Source organism: Galeopterus variegatus, unplaced genomic scaffold, assembly GCF_000696425.1.
Source record: "Galeopterus variegatus unplaced genomic scaffold, G_variegatus-3.0.2 Scaffold5382, whole genome shotgun sequence".
Taxonomy (NCBI): domain Eukaryota; kingdom Metazoa; phylum Chordata; class Mammalia; order Dermoptera; family Cynocephalidae; genus Galeopterus; species Galeopterus variegatus.
This window is the reverse complement of record NW_007731493.1, coordinates 114,834-133,402: the sequence shown is the minus strand read 5'-3', so window position 1 is coordinate 133,402 and position 18,569 is coordinate 114,834. Positions and strand designations below refer to the sequence as shown.

Sequence of the window (18,569 nt, the reverse complement as noted above, 5' to 3'; positions counted from 1 at the left end):
GGAGAGTGTGACAATGACAAGTGTGCTGAAACTTTCCTTGTGATTTGTTCCTGTAAACTTAGCAGACTCTTTTTTCTACTCTTGCCATTCCTAGTCTGGGTTGTTGTCCTGCTGTAAGTTGCCTTGTTAAGAGTGAATGGGGATAGCACTTGCCATGGCTTTTAGGAGAAGGATTTAATGCACACTCTGTTGTGTGCGCCTCTGAACTGTCCCTGCCTGCAGAAACTCTTGATTCTGTCGCTAGCGGGAAGTGTACAGCAAGAAGATTCAGAGTAGTTTGGGGACGAAAGTTTGTAGCAGAGCCTTTGTGAAAAAGAGTTGAAACCTGCTTAAACAAAATGACTTGATGTTTTTTTTCTTTTTAAATGCAGCTTTTTTTGTTTATTATTTTGATGCTTTATGGATCATACATTTAACTTTGAAAATTAATGCTTACTTTACTCTTAGAGAGTAATCATTATACTTTGTTCAAAATGTGAATGTCCTCATTTTTGTTTTGAATCAGATGTCCTTTAATTATTAGCCTTTGAAAAACTGTTTCCTATTACACATCACACATGACTGATAATGCAGAAAGACAAGGAAAAAAATAGCCCTTCACAAACTCAGTCATGGCTATGTGACCATTCTACCTTTAGAAAAGAATGTGCAGAAGTGATTTTTGGAGGGCTGGTAGAAGCCGTCTTTTCTAAGGGTGCATGAGACTTCCAAAGCATATTTAAAAAGAAAAGATTTTAGGACACACTGTAAGTTTTGCTTTCGAAGAGAGTTAAAAGGCCGGTTAGAAACATGGCATGTCAAAACTATTTTATGTTTTCTAATAACAAGGATAACTATTCTGAGCTAACTTAGTTGGATGCTGCAACAAAGTAGAATGCTTCATGCGAGTAATTCAAAGCCTTTGAACAAAAGAAAAGGGAATAAGTTTAGGCAACAAGTTAAACCATGATTATACATCAAATATGCCCTCTCCAAGAAAATAATTTTAAAAATCTAGTATCTGTCCACAACTAAAGATCTGAATGAAAGTACAATAGAGCTGAGCCCACAATACAGCATAGTAAATTGTGCATGGTATTTTGTAGGATTCCTAATTTATGGGTTGTACATGCATTCTTTCTATTATGTATTATACTTTCCTTCTCAAAAAAAAAAAAGAGAGAAAGAATCCAATTCAATTATGAATGATGGAAAAATTTTTACTTACATTTCTCCTTAGTTTTCTTCTCAACTGTGTGTGCCTTTGTGAGAAAAATGATTAATCCACTAATAAGAAATTGAAACTGATCCTCAATCCTTTTACTAACAATGAGGTAGCTTTTCACCTTTGGGGAGCTAATTAAGTTGCTAAACTGCACACAAGTCAAATGATTTTGTACTCGAAGACTAACAAACAAGTTGACAGTCCATATGCAGTAGTTCTCACCATGGACCAATTGGCTAAAACTGCCGGGGCCTCCCGAGTTGAAACTGGGATCCATGAGCCAGAGAACAAGTGAAGGTGTCCTTGAAAAGTCTAATCCTTTTGTCATGGTCCCCCTGATTTTAACATTAGGCATCCTGTCATGATTACATTTCTTTGCTGTGGTCATTGTAATGGCTCCACTTCTTTCTCATATTCTAATGTCTTCCTAATGTCCCTCTGCCATCCTTTACCCCAAGGAGAGAGGAGGAAGAGATGACAAAGTGTTCATTCCTCCACATGGGATCACTGGAAGGGGGAAGTCAGAAGGTGAAAGATGCAAGTAGGAACCGGTTGTAAGACATGTCTCTAGAAGTCCAACTCTGTCCAAATACCGAGGAACTCCCAGACATGTTCAGATGGCACTACCCACTGCAAGGGTATTTAATATCAATAATATCTAATGTGGAGAGGCGGTTTAGCAGAACAGGTAAGAGTGTGAACTCTATAGTCAAACTGTTCAAATTCAAACCCTGGCTTCAAAACTCACCTGCTGCATCTCTCCCCCTCAACTTCCTCATGAGCGAACTGGATGTAATGGTAGAACTTCCTTCACAGAGTTCTTTTGAGGACCCACAGAGATAATACAAATATGGCACAATGCCAAGCCCATAATAAGCCCTTAATAAATGTCAGCCATTGTTATTATCTATTGAGTTCCTACTATATGCCAGGTGCTTTATCTGAATTGTCTGGTTTGATTATCACAATAACTTGCCAAAGTAGCAATGATTATCCATATGTTGTACACGAGGCTCAGAGAACTTAGATAACTTTTCTATCTACCTTGTTAGCGGCCCACCAGGCCTTCCGAGTGCCTGTCATCCCCAACACAAAGAGAGATTCAATCTAGATCCGATCTGCTTCAGCAGTTTAGTAGTACCCTCATCTGAACCTACAACTGAACTTTTAGTACCAGAATCAACCCAGGCCTCGTCCCTCTTCTTGAAGTGAAATCATGACACCCAAAAGTAACAGTAACAACCCTGTGTGTCAGGTATTACTGTTGTGCCCATTTTATAGATGAGGAAAACTGAGGGTCAGAGAAATCATGTGACCAACTCCACACTGCAGGGTCCCACTCACACCACTTTTTCCCAGTCCAAACCTCATGCTCTACCCATGATACTGCTCTTCCCACTTTCTGTCAGGGAGTTGATCAGCAGGCCCTGAAATTCCTAGATGCCCCCCCAAAAGATCCTCCTGAATGCTGGCCAAAGTGGGCCACGAGGAGAAAAGGAAAGCACCCTCTCCCTTCTCTGCTGTCTGAGGTGGGTATAAGGAGAGTTGGTTTCAAATGTCCAGGGAGGAACATTTTACCCTCTTTCTGCCAAGAGATGTTATCAGTGAAAGTACTCAGTGTCTAGGGGAAATCATGGCCTATGAATAGTTTAACTTACAGAGATAAAATCAGTCTGTATCTTTATCTTTCTATGCTGCTAAACTCATTTCTGTTGCAAAGATATAGCCACTAGTTTTTCCTGCATGCTTGAGAAGAAAAACCTTTGAGAATAGACATTGGGACTCGTTTCATGTCCAGCTGACAAACAGAACTGCAAATGTGTCCTTTGTGGTATGAAGGTGCAGAGGTCCACCTGGATCAGAGTCTCTGAGGCAGTGTGGGTGACAATGCATGATCACCCAGAAATCATGCAACCAACTGTGACCGTGACTGAAACAGGATGCAGCTCCTTTGTGCCCTTCAGTCCTCCCCCATGGCGCTACTTGTAAAATGTGCACTGTCATGAGTATCAGACAATAACTGCCTTCAGTGCCACATGCTTGTGTAGACCCCCATTGTGAGGGAGAGGGCAGGCGCAAGATTGAGGGGCTGAGAGCAAACCAGGACTGAGCCCGGCTTATGCAGTCATTCGAGTCGTTGCCAAGTCCAGACCAATTACAACCAACAAATGGGGGCTCGGAGCAGTTAACACCCGACATTGAGGCATGTCAATAAACAGCTCAGTCGTGCGTTAGCCATGTATATTTTAAGAATATGAATTTAGTGCCGATGCTGTTTTAGAAAGAAGATGATGCCACATAGAAATAATAGTGCAGGTTGCTGTAGCAACTTTGGTCTTAAATACTTAGAGAAGGGATCTTTGGAGCAGCTTGGATTTCATGGGAGACTCCTTTACTATTTCAAATGCTGAGAAGAAAAGGGTGCGGAAATGTAGGATGGACACGCTGCTTTGGAACAAAGATCGCACAGTTTGCCGGAACCTCCTTTGTCCAACTGGGAACCCGATCTTGGTGGCAGGACTTCTGAGTGGACAGTCCCAACAAAGTCCATCCTAAGAAGCTGTACTTGCTGTGCTTAAAGGCATGTGGGATGAGAAACCTGTGCAATGTTGGACTATGACGAAGACATTTATCTTTCTCATGTGTTCATTTCTGTTTTCTCCCCCTCTTTACTTAAGCACTGCTAATTTTGGTCTTAGGAAAAGTGTAGTGATATATTAGGGCTTTTGAGTTATGCAGTTCCCCTGCCATTTTTCTTCTCTTCTGCAAGAAAAATCCAGTGGAAGTGTCAGCCATGAAAACCTCATGCAGCACATATTTAGATGTATTTCTTCCCGCTACTGAACACTTGTTTTCTGTAAGGCTTCAAACCTACTGTTCTATCCCTCCAAATTCATTTTCTCTGCAAATAGCATTGTCTTTCTATTCTTCAAAAATCAGTATGATTTGTATGTGGTTTCATCATTTTTTTTATGGTCATTTCCTTTAACTCTTAGTATTATAATGTTAAATAACCTAATCCGCAGGTTCTGGGAGTAATTTATTTTGTTATATGCAATGTTTATGGGAGAAATAACCACAATTTCAATTCAGCTTATAATATACTAGTCTATCATGTGATTATAAAATTTTGGTTTCTAGTCAAAACTATTTAAAAGTTATGTTTACCTTTCCTCTTTTTTTTTTTTTTTCAGGCTCAGAAGTCCTGGATAGAAAGAGCATTTTATAAAAGAGAATGTGTTCACATCATACCCAGCACCAAAGACCCCCATAGGTAATCTTGCTGTCTCTGATGTATTGAGAACATGAAATAATAATTATAGAAACAAACTACAAGAGTAATCACTACCCTCTGCAAGGCAACCACTGTCGAATTAAAGATTTTTTTTATTGTTGCTTTGGACATCTTTATGGACATCTCTGATGCAATCTTATATATGTACACTACATAATATGCCATGCCTACAGTTAATTCTTAGTCTGAGAGCCTATGTAGAATAGCATATATACGGTTACAGAAGAAATTAGTCACTGTATACAACAGCGGGTTATATTTTTTTGTTATGTTCACTGGCTTTCTCTTCTAAGCATCTCATTTAAATGTTTAGTTTGTACCAACATGCTCTCCTATAATTAAAAAAAAATGACTTTTAAATAAAAGTCTCCTATCAGATTAGTAATTAGACTGCAGACCTTCAGATTCCTGTTCAAGCTCATTTTTACTACCCAGCTAACCTTCCTGAAGTTCAACAATATGTCAGGTGGGAAGCATTTGGGATAAAGTATCACATATATGTCTGGAAGTGCCTTTGTGAACAGGCAATTTAATGAAGGAGTTTAAAATATAGGCTACCGAGTCGTAGAGACCAACTGTATAACCTTGGGGAAATTACCTAAAAACTACAATATTTCATATATAAAATGGATGCTAAATTGCTGGTGTTTAATAAACGATAGCTGTCTATCATAGCTACTATTACTAATAGTTGCAACAACGGTGGTAGTAATGTATGAAGGACACTACCATGATAGAAGGAGAGAATTCTAAGTTTTCAAATATTTCCTGAACTTTTTTTTCATTGTTTCTTCAAGAACACTTAAGTCTGCAGATTTTTATTGTCAGGATTGGATATTTGACAGCAAATGTCAATTGGGAAGAGACAAGTTAGATTGTGACTCACATGTAAGTGAGATTCCTCACTTAAATGTGCATGTTAAAATTCTTCCCTTGGAGCTCATCAGTGTCCCTTGTGCAAGATTTGATAGACAGGAGGACTGCGAAGTAGAAAAATCTAGAGAACTTTTGTTTGCAGATGTCCAGTTGTGAACAATACGTCAGGTGTGAAAGGGGTGGATGGAGAGGAAAGGAGGCTTATGCAGCTAATGGAAAATGGGGAAGAAGGAGGAAAGAAAAGAAAGTGTGTATGTCACGTAAAGTCCAACTTCACCATTTGCCTGATACAGACACGTGATGGGACTCCACCTGAGAAGGGACTCAGTGGGTTGACAGGAATTGCAGATTTCTCCAGCAGATTGTCTTAAGTGTGTGTTCCAAATAGTGGCTCATACAGGGGCTCACTCGAACCTCTTATATTCTAGGTGTTGCTGTGGGCGTCTAATAGGCCAACATGTTGGCCTCACTCCCAGTATCTCTGTGCTTCAGAATGAGAAAAATGAAAGTCGCCTCTCCCGGAATGACATCCAGTCCGAGAAATGGTCCATCAGCAAGCACACTCAGCTCAGCCCGACGGATGCTTTCGGGACCATTGAGTTCCAAGGAGGTGGCCATTCCAACAAAGCCATGGTAATCAGAAAGCCATTCAGTCACTTCCAAATGTTACTGCAAAGCAGTGGTTATGAGCCTGGGATTTAGTCATTGGGCCTAATCTCACCTCCGCCACTTCATGGTGGGGTGACCTTGCCCTTGTATGTTTCGGCTCTTCCTCTATAAGATGGGGAAGAGATAGCCTTCCTCCTGGGAATTTTTAAATAATTGGTATGAGGTCAGACACAGTGACTATTATTATTAATAATAAAAGAAATAGCTTTCTATAGTTATCCACTGTTTATGATGTTATTTTCCATTAGGACATATTTTTCCAACCCTTTTTTTCCTTTAGTGAAAAATATGTTACCTGTAGGTTTGTTTTGTTCTTTTGGTATCTAGCATTTGAAATAATTATCCCAGCATATTTACTTCCCTGTTCTAACAGAACTCTTGCCATCAAATTGAGAGCTTTTTCTCCAAGCAGCTGTGTTCAGTAATGTTCTCAATAGAAGGATTCCATAGGAAAAGCATTTTTAAAAAAATTTTTTGGAAAGGGAGCTTTAGGAAATATACAAATTTTACTTCTAAGAGTAGTCACTTCTAATTTCAGCTTTCATCATAGACCGCTCCCTACTTGGCTGACAGATTTTACTAGGAGAAAAGTATAGCATATGTTTTCGAAATTCTAGAAATGCTGTCTTCTAAAAATCTTACTTCTATCTGTTGAGAGAGAGAGAGAGAGTTAGCTGTGAGTGCAACGATTGGGAGTGCTATTCTTAGGCATGCCATGGAGTTTTCCAAGCGGGGGAGGAAATTTTTCTAAGAGATGCATACTGCAAAATACAAGGGGAGTCACCTCACACGAGTGAGTCTAAAAATGTTCTATAAAGCCATCTCTCTCTTCTTTTATCTCTCCTCTCCCCTCCCTTCTTTCTTCCCTTTCCCTTTCCCCCTACTGCCACAATTCCTTTATCAAGAATGTCTGGCTGAGCTATTTTCACAGTTCTTCCCTAAGAAAATTAATTTTGAGCTATATATTAAATCAAAACCAATTTTGAGCTATATATTAGAAAGAAAGGGATGCTATTTGCAACCTCCAGCAAAGCTTAGGAAAACAAAGGATGGGTTAGTTAGTCTTGGCCTTTACAGAACTAAGGGAAATAGAGATTTGTCAACTACCTCACCCACCGAAGGGAAGTATTTGCCTGCACAAGATCATTAAGTGTCCCCAACTCAGTACAGTCCCCATTCACAATATGGGATTGAGCCATATACAATGTAGATTCTCTGAAACCATGCATTAAAAGTCATGCAAGTTCTCCCTATAAGAAATGTGCCACAAATGAGGAAATAGCTTACTGGGCAATAATCACTATAGCGTGGTACACCAGTGCCTTCACAGCGGCTCATACGGTGCCTGCAAGCACCATGTCGTTAAGTGCCACAGGCATATGGTGAGCACCAGGTCATCATTTCCATTCTAAACATTCAGTTGAATATGCTTGTAAGAGCATCCCTCCAAAGCTGTCACCGTGGGGACTCTAATTACCATGATGCTGCCACTGTCCAAACGTGCATATGATATGTCTTTTGAGGACTGATTTCAGACAGTTTATAGATCACAAGAGAAAAACAGTCTACATTTTCATCAAAGGGTAGTTTTGATGGAAAATTAATCTCAAGTATCTGAAATTCATAACACTTCAAGCTTAGTCACAAATAACTTCTGCCAGTTTTTACAAGTCCAGTCTGATGTCTGAAGATAAAGTTTTCCAGCATTAAAAATATCTAAAAGAATGAGTATTAGCTTAGTGGTGAAGAATGTGGATTCTGGATGCAGACAGTCCAAGTGTAACCCAGAACTAGAATGTAAATGCTGTGTGGAGTGAAGAAAGTTATTTAAATTTTCTGGGTCTCAGTAATTTATTCTGTTGTATAGATCATTGGTACTAGTATCATAAACATTAAATGAGATGACATATGTAAAACATATTTAACACAGTGCCGGGGCACATAATAGATATAAAATTAATTTAGCTGCTATTTTTATTATTATCATCATTATTATTTGCTTCAGGCTTGGAAAAACATTGTGGAAGCATTTTGACTAATACTTTAAAGGACATTCATATGGATGTATATGTCTCGGTATATTATTTTAGAAAATCAAATTACACTTTTTCAGTTAGCACTTTTAAATAATTCCTGAAATTCTGGCTCCTTAGCCCTAGTGGCTGACCACAGAATCTGAAGCCACATTGCATTTTATTTAAAACCTGGCTCTGTCAATTACTGGTAGTGACTTTGACCAGTTTGCTAAGCTTCCCAGTGCCTCTATTTCCTCATCTGTTAAATGGGGATAGTGTTTCCTACTTCATAGGGCCATCTCCAGGATTAAGTGAGTCAATATATGGCAAGTGCTTAGAACAGTGCCTGTGTCAAAGCTAAATAAAGTGTTAGCTATTGTTATTACTCCTTCAAAGAGTTTACTCACTATATAGCTAAGAGAGAGGCTTTGTGATCAATTAAAATAAGATGCATGATTTTGAAGTCAGACAGAACTGGATTCAAGCCGTCACTTTTGCACTAACTAGCAAGTCTTAGTTGAATCATTCAACTAAGCTGAGCCTCAAGTTTTCTTATATATAATGGCATGGTTGCCCTATTTGTTTATGAGAATTAGAGAGAAGATAAAAAGCACCTGGTATACAGCTGGTGCTCAGGTATTTATGAAAATAATATGAAAATAACAGTGATGATGGAGCTGTAAAGCAGCTTCCTTTACTTCCTGGGAGTCCAAAGATATGTTAGAATATTTCCACAGGAGTACCGGGCTACATAAGTGGGTAATCTGCTCTCTGTTCCCTTGAACAACTGCATTAGTGACCGTCACTAGCAGGAGGCTAGTGCTCTGAACAGCAGGCCATCACTGACTGGAGGTATGTGGATTGTAAATCACCACATCACATGCTTCATCGTCCACATTCAGCCAATCCCTTGCTTCCATGCATTCCAGCAAAACAGAAAGTGACATGCTTTACCTGGCATCCTCTCTATTTTGTGTACACCTAGCTGCTGTGTGTGTGTCTTGATGGACAAAGCCAAGATCCTTTCTTGTTATATAATTTTCCTCTGCCTGAGTTTTTTCTCCTTCTTGAACATTTCTAGTGAATCTGAGAGACTGTAAGAACCCTGCGGACCAGAACTCCAAATGAGTTTACTATAATGTGTGCCCATCAAAGTATTAAGCAAAATAGTTTTGCGATTGCCTTCAGGATCTATAATAAATAACAATGATAATCATAATAATACTAGCAACTATAATTTATTGAGCATCTACTATGTCCCTGGTACTATGCCAAGTACTTAGCTATGTTATCTTATTTTATGTTTATGATAGTAGTACTTTTTATTCCTATTGAGAGAATCACATACTGAGGCCCAGAAAAGTTAAGTCTTTTGTCCCATGTCACACACAAGTATATGCTGTATATATATTATGATATTTAGCGGTGGAAGGAAAGACTGTAAGAGGCAGATAGATCTTTCACTCTGCTGCAAAAGAGTGGATGCATATGGACACTAAACTTTGACAGCCTTTCTCAGGTCCCCCATGGCTCTGTTGACTGCAAAGCTGTCTGTTAGTGATCAGGCTAAACAAGGTCAACCACATAATTTGGGGAGCCCAGTGCAAAATGAAAATGTAGGGCCCCAGGAGGAACAGGGTAATCAATGCCCCCTTCCCACAGCTGGCAGCCCTGCCTCTCAGTGGATCGCCACCTCTACACTGGGATGCAGTCGGTATCCAAGGTGGGTGAACTTCCCACCAAGTTGTCCATGAAACACACCATGGTGCTGCCTGCCCAAGACAGAAAGCACTGTTTCCTCTTCCTCGCCCTGAAATGTGGCAGGGCACATGCCCAACACTGACCCTCCCATCCTTGGGAGGCAGCGAGGAAGTGGGACCAGGGACCACATGTGACCCAAGGCTCCCAGCCCTCTGCACAAGCCCCCTGTCCCATCGGATTTCACTTACCAAACACACATTCAAGGCTAAAATTATTAAGAATTTCAAGACAGCGAGTGCATGGCAATGGACCCCAAGTACTGCCCCCCTGAGCAGTGTGACTACACTGGTCACATGCCCATGAAGCCAGCTCAGAGGTTGGGTCTCTGAGTTTAGGGCCACCCTAGATGGTCTCAGAGCAGTCACCAGGAAAGGGGAACCTTTCTTTCTTTCTGAGTCTAATCCACGAAATGAGGAGCAACTTTCCTTTGTACTACAACCAAATATTTAGCAAGTGGAAGTCCCGGCTATTCATCCAGACACGAATGAGCATCTTTTTCCACTTTGAAAACTTGCCCTTGAATTACTGATTCTCCTGTCTAGACAAAGGGGTGGAGCTGTCCACAGTGCAGAGGTCTCATTTTATCAGGTAGGATGGTCGTTTTGTGCCAGCCTGTGCCTTCTTTACCTCTCCTCCTCTCAAGCAAATCTGCATGCAATTTGGACAAAGGGAAAATCAGTTACCACTGTCTGTTAAAGAGTGCCAGTCTTTACATGGGGAAGGCGTGGTAAACTATGCACTACGATTTAAGTCAGACCGGCCAACTAACTTAATTTGGTTTTGGTTCCTTGCCTCTGACAAGAATTCTTGAAAGCTGAAATGATTTTTAACAAAAAGTCAAAAAACTCTAAAGGCAGATTGATTTTCATTATTATTATTTTTTTTTAGTAAAATGTAACATTAACTTTTTCCTTCAAAGCAGCCCAAGATGAAGACCTTTGTCTTCAAAATGCCGATGTGGTCTATTTACAATATGAGGCAGGCTGCAGGAGTTTCATTAAAGAGGATACAGTAGTTGGAGAGAAAATAATCATTATTGAAATGTTGCAAAAACAAAAAAAAAGTGTTGCAGATCACTCAAGAGCCATATCTGTGCTCAGGGACACTATGTATCTGTTTTAGCACATAGGCAGTATAGCAATAAGCCACAGAACGTCAGCCACCAAAGATGCTTGAGGGATCAGGCATGGTGGTTCTCAGCTTGGAGGCTCTGAATAACCTGTGAGGCTATCACAAATACCTATGTCCAAGACTCACTTTCAGGGTCTCATTCATTGGTCTGGGTTAGAACCTAAGCATCTGAAGTTTTTTGAAAGTTACCTGGATTATTCTATGGTTCAGACAAGCTTAAAATGTACTAATTAATCCCAACCCCCTAATCTATTTTATAGATGAGGCAACTGGAGCCCAGCAAGGTTAAATTATTTTCCCAGAGTCACACGATCATTTAACAACATAGTTCTCGACCCCAGCCTCCTCAGGACACCCTATCAGTTCTGTTTCTCCTGTCATGTATGCCTGGTGCAGACTAGAGTTGGAGTTTTGTGTGGGAAGCTAATCACCATTATGTTTCTACATCTTTTAAGAGTTTTGAAAACTTTGTAGCAGAACTATAAAGTCACTATTACTTGATGAGGTTAATTAAACTCAAAAGCTGTGAGCAGGAAAAGTTCTTTGTAAAATTACATCCTAAATTAATAGAACCACTTTCTTGGCCCTTTTGAGTACTTTGTGGAGTTTGGTCTTCAATTCCCGAGCTTGACAAGCCCCAGTGAAATAACAATGAAACCAGCACTTTACAGAGAGAACTCGTGACACAAGAAGAAGACATTCATTTGAGTGAAGAATTCTGACTTTCTTCTCTGGACCAAGCCACATGCTATCAAATTGCGAACCCAAAAAAGGTATTCTTGGATTATCAGAGGATCCAGCAGTCTATTCAGATACCTCCTAAAAGTCAGAACAAAGGGACTCAGGAAAAACATAAGATGCTAAAGCTCTGTTTTGGGCATTGTTTCATTAGAGTGGGTTCCAGGTGACTTTTTAAAACTGCTTTAGCAAGCACCAACAAGATTCCCCATCAGCAAATGTTGTGTGGTTGTGTGGTTTCTCAAAGGCTTTTCTTTATCTGGGGCTCAAGTCATAGATTATTCAGAAAAGAAAGCAGTGCTGGGCTTGATTACAGACAGTCTAATTTGCTTACTAATCATCTCTTCCAATTAATGCTGAGCTAACTTGTGGGCCAGGTAAGTATAACCTAATTAAGAACTTGTATTTAAACCTCTCAAGTCACCCACTTGATTCTCTTCAAGTTTTCCCTTGCTATTTACTCTGCTTATTAGATCAGGTTCAGCCTCTTGTTATAGTTTTTGTACAATTTAGATAATTATTCCTATCCATCATTTTCACACTGAAAGCTCAAACTCTTGAGTCTGCCTGGATGAAAGCCTTATTCTCTGAGCATTTCGGGTGTGGGGTGAGAGGGGAAGACGCAAGGCAGGGAGAGGCTATCAGCGGCATGGGATCTGCAACCTTACCCTCTTCAGATGCTTTGGGATTGAATTTGGGATTTTAAAAATTGCCTATCTTTGCATTATGCAGATTTGATCCGGGAATCATTATTTACTGACACCCACCAAATAGGAAATTAAATGAGTCCCACTTGACAAAACAAAATTGCTGATCACTAGACTGTGGCTAACATAAGCATGGTAAGGTTTTTGAGAGGTTTTGTCTTTACCCCATTGATTTCCAATTTCCACCTTGTAAGCTCAAGTCCACTGAACTAACAGTGCCTTTGGAAGGCCTTTCTGAACTGAGAATATAACTAGATTTTATCACTTATGTTTCTGATCCTAATCACAGATCTATAGAGAAGAAAGAACCAATCCTCCTCCAAGAAACCATCCCTTCTCCTTGCCTCTAGAACATTTTATGCTAAATAATTCTGGCAGAAAATTCATAGAATACTCCCTATGACCTGTTCATATGCTTAATGAAGGTTTTTTTTTTATTATTTCTTAACCTTTAGCTTTGTCTTATCAGCATCCATCCCCTGTGAGTACCTTATATCTAATATTGGGAAATTGTAAAAACAATATGAAATAAATTACGATGGCACTTTCACTTCCAAAGTTTTGTGGGTCATCAGACTAGGAATTTAATAACAGTGAATGCAATTTCAAATATTTTCTTTTTAGGGAAATTTTATATCTATTAAACATAGTAAGCATTAAACTCTTACTGCAAAACAAAAGTCTTCACGGACTTGGAAAGCTGGTATAAGCAAAACTGCCTAATCAGTCTCATGTGATGTATTCTTCTTGGCCACAGCTTTAATTACAAGTATCCATTTTATTTTATTTATTTATTTATTTTTAAAGATGACCAGTAAGGGGATCTTAACCCTTGATTTGGTGTTGTCAGCACCACGCTCAGCCAGTGAGCCAACCAGCCATCCCTATATAGGATCCAAACCCGTGGCCTTGGTGTTATCAGCACCACACTCTCCCGAGTGAGCCACAGGCCAGCCCCACAAGTACCCATTTTAAATGTCACTACAAAGAATTAGGAAATGAAATGATGCTTGTCACATTTCTCAACAGAAAGGAAAATGGGGCAAATTTCCCCTTACAGCCTTGGAAGAAAGGCATTAAAAATACTGTTAAAATAGATTTAGCAATGTGTACAAATCACAAGTACCAAGTGATTATTTCCAACATTTGGAGATGGCTTTACAGTATAATGAAGAGGATTTGTCATTTAACGTTTTTCATAGTGTAGCCAGATTTATTGTTCTGCGATTCTTTTACATTTTCATTAAAACACTTTTCATGAAAACAGCGCTGGGCAAAGCTACTTGGGTAAAAGTTTAGGGCTAAAGAGGTGACTGATGAATTATCAAAGCTAAACTGCTCTACAGGAGCTCAAGTTCAGAATGCCAAAGAAAGATTATTATTATTATTTTAATGAAACAACCCAGTCTGTTCTAAGTAGTAATGGCTGCTTCTCCACCCTCCGGCCTTTGCCCACTGTGGTTGTGATCAAGGTAAAAGGATCTGATTTGTGTCTGTTTGTGACACCTCTCTAATCTCCAAGTTTAGTGTAGAGTGAGGCTGTAAAAAAGTCAAATTCTGCTTTGATAGGTCAATAGTAACATTTGAAACGATGAAGCAGTAAGAGTGGCTTTAGCAAAAAATGCAGTAAAGTCACCTGATAAACAAAAAGACCTTCAGCACCACACAGAGCAAAAACTCAAGTGTTTCAGTTACCAAAGCCCTCTCCCATTCAAATACAGTACAATTTCAACTAGAGCTGGCCTTTATTTTATACAGAACATTCTTGAGATGCTATTCTGAATGTCATTAGCACATCACACAGGCTTCCTGCTGCCGGGCAGGGCACTAAGTATAGAAAAGGAAAAGGGTAGGTAATTCCAGGCATGAGTAATTTATTTGAGCTCATTTTATATCTTAAAATGATAAATTGGGGGAACTAGGCCTGTGGGTGAAGGAAGGGTTAAATAGCTCAGGGCAGGCACTTTTAGAAAGACAAACACCTGCACCAGTCACTCCCCAGATAGCGTGAGCTGAGAAACAAAGGGCTGTTTGGAAAGGCGTATTAGTTAAACAGCTAACGGGAAGTTACTTTGGCCTGTTGTACAAGGGAGTCATATATAAGGTGAACGTAACCTTTACCCAATTTGCATTTAATGGTTTTTCTGCCATACCGTGTATGTCCTATTATTTAATCCACACGATGTCCTGTGAGGTGGTCAGGATTGCCCTCACTTAACAAGACAGGATGTGCAGATTTGCCAGATGACTGTCAATACCAGTATCTGATGCTAGAATGTGTTGCTGTACATGTCAGGAAATCCCTAAACGGGAGCAACTCCGCAGAGTAATGCCCAGGTGACAAAATTTAGTATGCACATTGGGAAGATTTCTTGTTATTTGTAAAGTGATCCCTTAGCAATTAATAGACTCACAGTGGACAGTTAAAATTGCTTATCTGGACAACCAAAATAGCTCCTAATTTCAAATCACATTCACCTGATCATTTAACAGGACTCGATTAATTGTTCCAGGCACAATCATTTATGAGTGTGAAGCTGCTGCTTCAGCACATGAGTTAACTGCTATATTACAAGCACCTGGAGAGCTTACTGAGTAACCTGAATTTTTATGCGTGTAAGAATGTAATTTGAAAAATTGAAAACTTCAGATAGTCTCAAAGTACTGTTTTATCCCTTGGTTTTAATTATCCTCTTATCCCCAAAACCATTTACTTGAGTTGCTGAACAATAACAACCAAAAAAAAAAAAATGTAGCAAATTGATTCGCTTAAATATTTTATCTTGCCTTTTATTTTCCAAGAAAAGGACACAATAAATCACAAATAATGGGCAGCATCCTGTATTTGTGTTGTTTGCCAGCTTCTGGATACTTAGGTGTGGTCTCTGGTTAATCATGTGTTCTTTTGTGTAAGAATTAGTCCTGGCCAAAGGGCTTTTGTTTATTGGAGATACTTTGAATAGTTGTTCTATTGCTGCATTTTCATATTTTTTGTGGCCTGAGTAATTCTTCCAATATTGCCTCAATCTTCTCATTGATTTTCATGTAAAATATTAAGTGCTCTTTCTTCCCTTTGACACAATAGCAAACACAAGACACACTATTTGGGGTCTTTGGTCTGGGGAAGAGGTATAATTCTTGATGCTCATGTGGTTTCCAGAGAGCTGGTTAGAAATGCAGAATCTCAGGCCCCACCCAGACCTATTGAATCAGAACCTGCACTTTTGATAAGGTCCCTGGGTGAGTTATGTGCACATTAAAGATTGAGAAACACAGCCCAATCAAGAGTTTTCAGTGTTAACAGTAGCTTTAATAATATAGCTTTAATAATAGGTTTAATGATTATTGAATAACTGCTCTGATATCCTAGTCACTCTCCTTCCCTGGGTCTCTGTGTCCTCACCTGTAAAGCAGAATTAAACTAAATGATCTCTTAGAGTCCCATAAATGCTAAAATATCTCTGAGCTCCCTTTTATTTCTAAGATTTTTGCTTCTTCATAGCCAGTGCAAAAAACATGGGTAAGTCAAACACAACCGCTCCCCTCAAAGATCTTGCAACATGGGAGATGAAACTGACCTGAAGAAACAAACAGAAAAATAATATGGCACTGGGTTTGATTGAGAGTTATATTGCATCAGCATGAACTTGCACTCCCAGGAAAAGTCATTTTGGATGAAACAAAGCCTTTGAAAGATGAGAGTGATCTCTGTAGATGAAAAGGGAGCCTGCATTACCTAAGACTTGCAGAACAACATTAGCCAAATGCAGAGAGAAGTAGGGGAAAGCCTCTGAACAGGCAGGGGAAGGCCAAATTATGGGAGACACTGACTGCCAGAATGGGGAGTTTACATTTGATGTAGGGATTGAGATTGAGAAATAATGATCAAAAAGGGATTGAAGGAAGAAATCTGCCTGTTGATATCTCGTAGAGAGCTCAAGGTTAAAATAGCCGGTAGGAGGCAGTTGACATAATCCAAATTGACATCCTAGTAAGGAGAATTTATTCTTAAAATGACAGCTGATGGAATAGAGGGAAAGGGCTGGTTAAAGCACTTTGAGAAATGGATCATTGGGACTTGGAAACTGATTGGTTGTAGGTAAAGGAAAAGGAGAAATAAGCAGAGAGAGGCATTTGTGTCATTTGGTCAAAAAAAAGGCTCTGGAGTCAGACAGACCCGCGGCATGAAGCCTGCCATCTCCCCTCCGCAGTGAGAACTTGATTACATGATGGATCCTTCCTGTCTCCATCTGTAAAATGTGGATGATGCCGACCCCCTTGTTGCTGGGAGGACCACATGAGAAGGTGCATGCAAAGACACAACACCTGTGTGCATGGGGCACGGTACACAAGTTTGCAAGTTCTTGTTTTTTTGGTTCTTGTTTGTTGTTTTGAGTTTTTTCTCAGTAGAGTTAAGAAATTGTGAACAGAGAGAAATATAGGAAGAGAGCCCACAAGTAGTGTGACCTTCCCTGGGCTAGACACCAAGTGCCTCCTTTCTTCATCTGTAAGATTGGAGCTGAGGACTAGGGGATCGGTAAGGTCATTCATCCATCACTCCCTTGTTCACTTATTAGCTGAGTAACATGCATTCTGTGATAATGAACAGGGCTTTTCTTAGGTTAGGCTAGTTCAAAAGGAATTTCAACATATTCAATAGATCAATTGCTCATTTTCCAGTGAGCTGCTCACGTGATCAATAAATAGATCCCTTTCTTTCCTTACTGCTACATTAAGTTCCAAAGTGAATTATTTACCAAGGGAAGTTTATTCCTGAAAATGCATTTGGATTGGTGTCACCAATTAGTATGAATAAATTGCACTTCATAACATGCCACTTGGCTAGCTAGTTAAGCTTGCTGAAAGTATTACACAGTATCTGTAGTCATTTAGTATAAATTGGAATCTCCCTTAAAGCTATGTAAGTTAAAAATGTGTGCATATCTGTTCCTATGTACTAACTACAGCACTGAATCTCACATTATTTACCTGGCTAAACAAAATGTACAGGTAGGGATGCAAAGTGGGCATCTTGAGATTCCAAAAGCCATAGTCACAACTACTTTTCTTGTTTTTCAAAACATTATACTGTTCTCATGTATACATGCTGTAATCATTGAAAATACATCTATACAGTATTTAAGAAATATTAGGAACTACTCTGCAGTCTTGCAAGAGACAAATAATTTTAGGAGAATATTTATGCTTTAGGTATTTTTCTATATTTAAGAAAAATGCAATTTATACCTCACCTTAGAAGAAAATATGTCCTTATATTGATTTTTTTTGGAGAAATAAGAGGGTGATATGTTAAAGTTGATGAATAAGAGAACAGTAAATTTAAAAGCAATTTCTTAATGTTTTTCACAATAAGCATTCTTGACTTGTATAGTTTGGAAGTCTTGTGAGTCCCAGTTGTAATTTATTTCACTAAATATCTCTGTGGAATTAATCAACATGATATAAACTCAATTCAGCAAAGCCATCAAATTTTATTCAAGTAGCATAGATTCATTATACAGGTATGGAAAACATTTTATTCTTACATCTTTTTAAAAAACCACTCTACTGATTCTGTAATTGACACACAAAAGGCTGTACATAATTAATATATACAACTTGATGAATTTAGAGATAGGTATACACTTGTGAAACCATCACTACAATCAAAGACATAAGCGTATCCTCACCTCTAAAAGTTTCCTTCTGCCCACCTACCCTCCCCCCTTTTTTTCTTTGGCCAGTTCAGGGATCAAACCCTGGACCTTGGTGTTATCAGCACCATGCTCTAAACAACTGAGCTAACCGGCCAGTTCTGTTTTATTTATGTATTCATGTAAGGTTTTCTTTCTTTATTCTTTGATTTTATAGCATTTGTTATCTAGATATTTTTCTTAATTTCTAGAAGTCCTGTTTGACTCTTTTTCAAATATATGTAGGCTTCTTGTTCCTTACTCATATATTCAACTATCTCACTGATGTTTTTAACATGCTAAACACAGCTATTTTATATTCCGTGTCTGCTCATTTCAATATCTTTAAGGATCTATTCCGCTGCCTGTTGTTTCTGTTGGTTCTCATTCATGCTGCTTTATTTCTTTGTGTAATTTGTGATTTTATATATTTTTTACAATGAAATGCTTATTTCCCCATGAGAATTATTTTAGACCTGG

General features: G+C 39.0%; 1 protein-coding gene across 3 annotated transcripts in view; it reads left to right on the top strand.

Annotated features, from left to right (window-relative positions):
* The window catches only part of LOC103604768 (transient receptor potential cation channel subfamily M member 3-like), a 95,850-nt gene that overhangs the window by 1,264 nt on the left and 76,017 nt on the right, over positions 1 to 18,569 (top strand). For all 3 annotated transcript variants that reach the window (XM_008589338.1, XM_008589339.1, XM_008589337.1), the window contains exons 2-3: positions 4,399 to 4,478; positions 5,804 to 6,008. In XM_008589338.1, coding sequence (XP_008587560.1) covers positions 6,006 to 6,008 — 3 coding nt within the window. In that variant the 5' untranslated portion in view covers positions 4,399 to 4,478; positions 5,804 to 6,005. The remainder of the gene's footprint in view (positions 1 to 4,398; positions 4,479 to 5,803; positions 6,009 to 18,569) is intronic.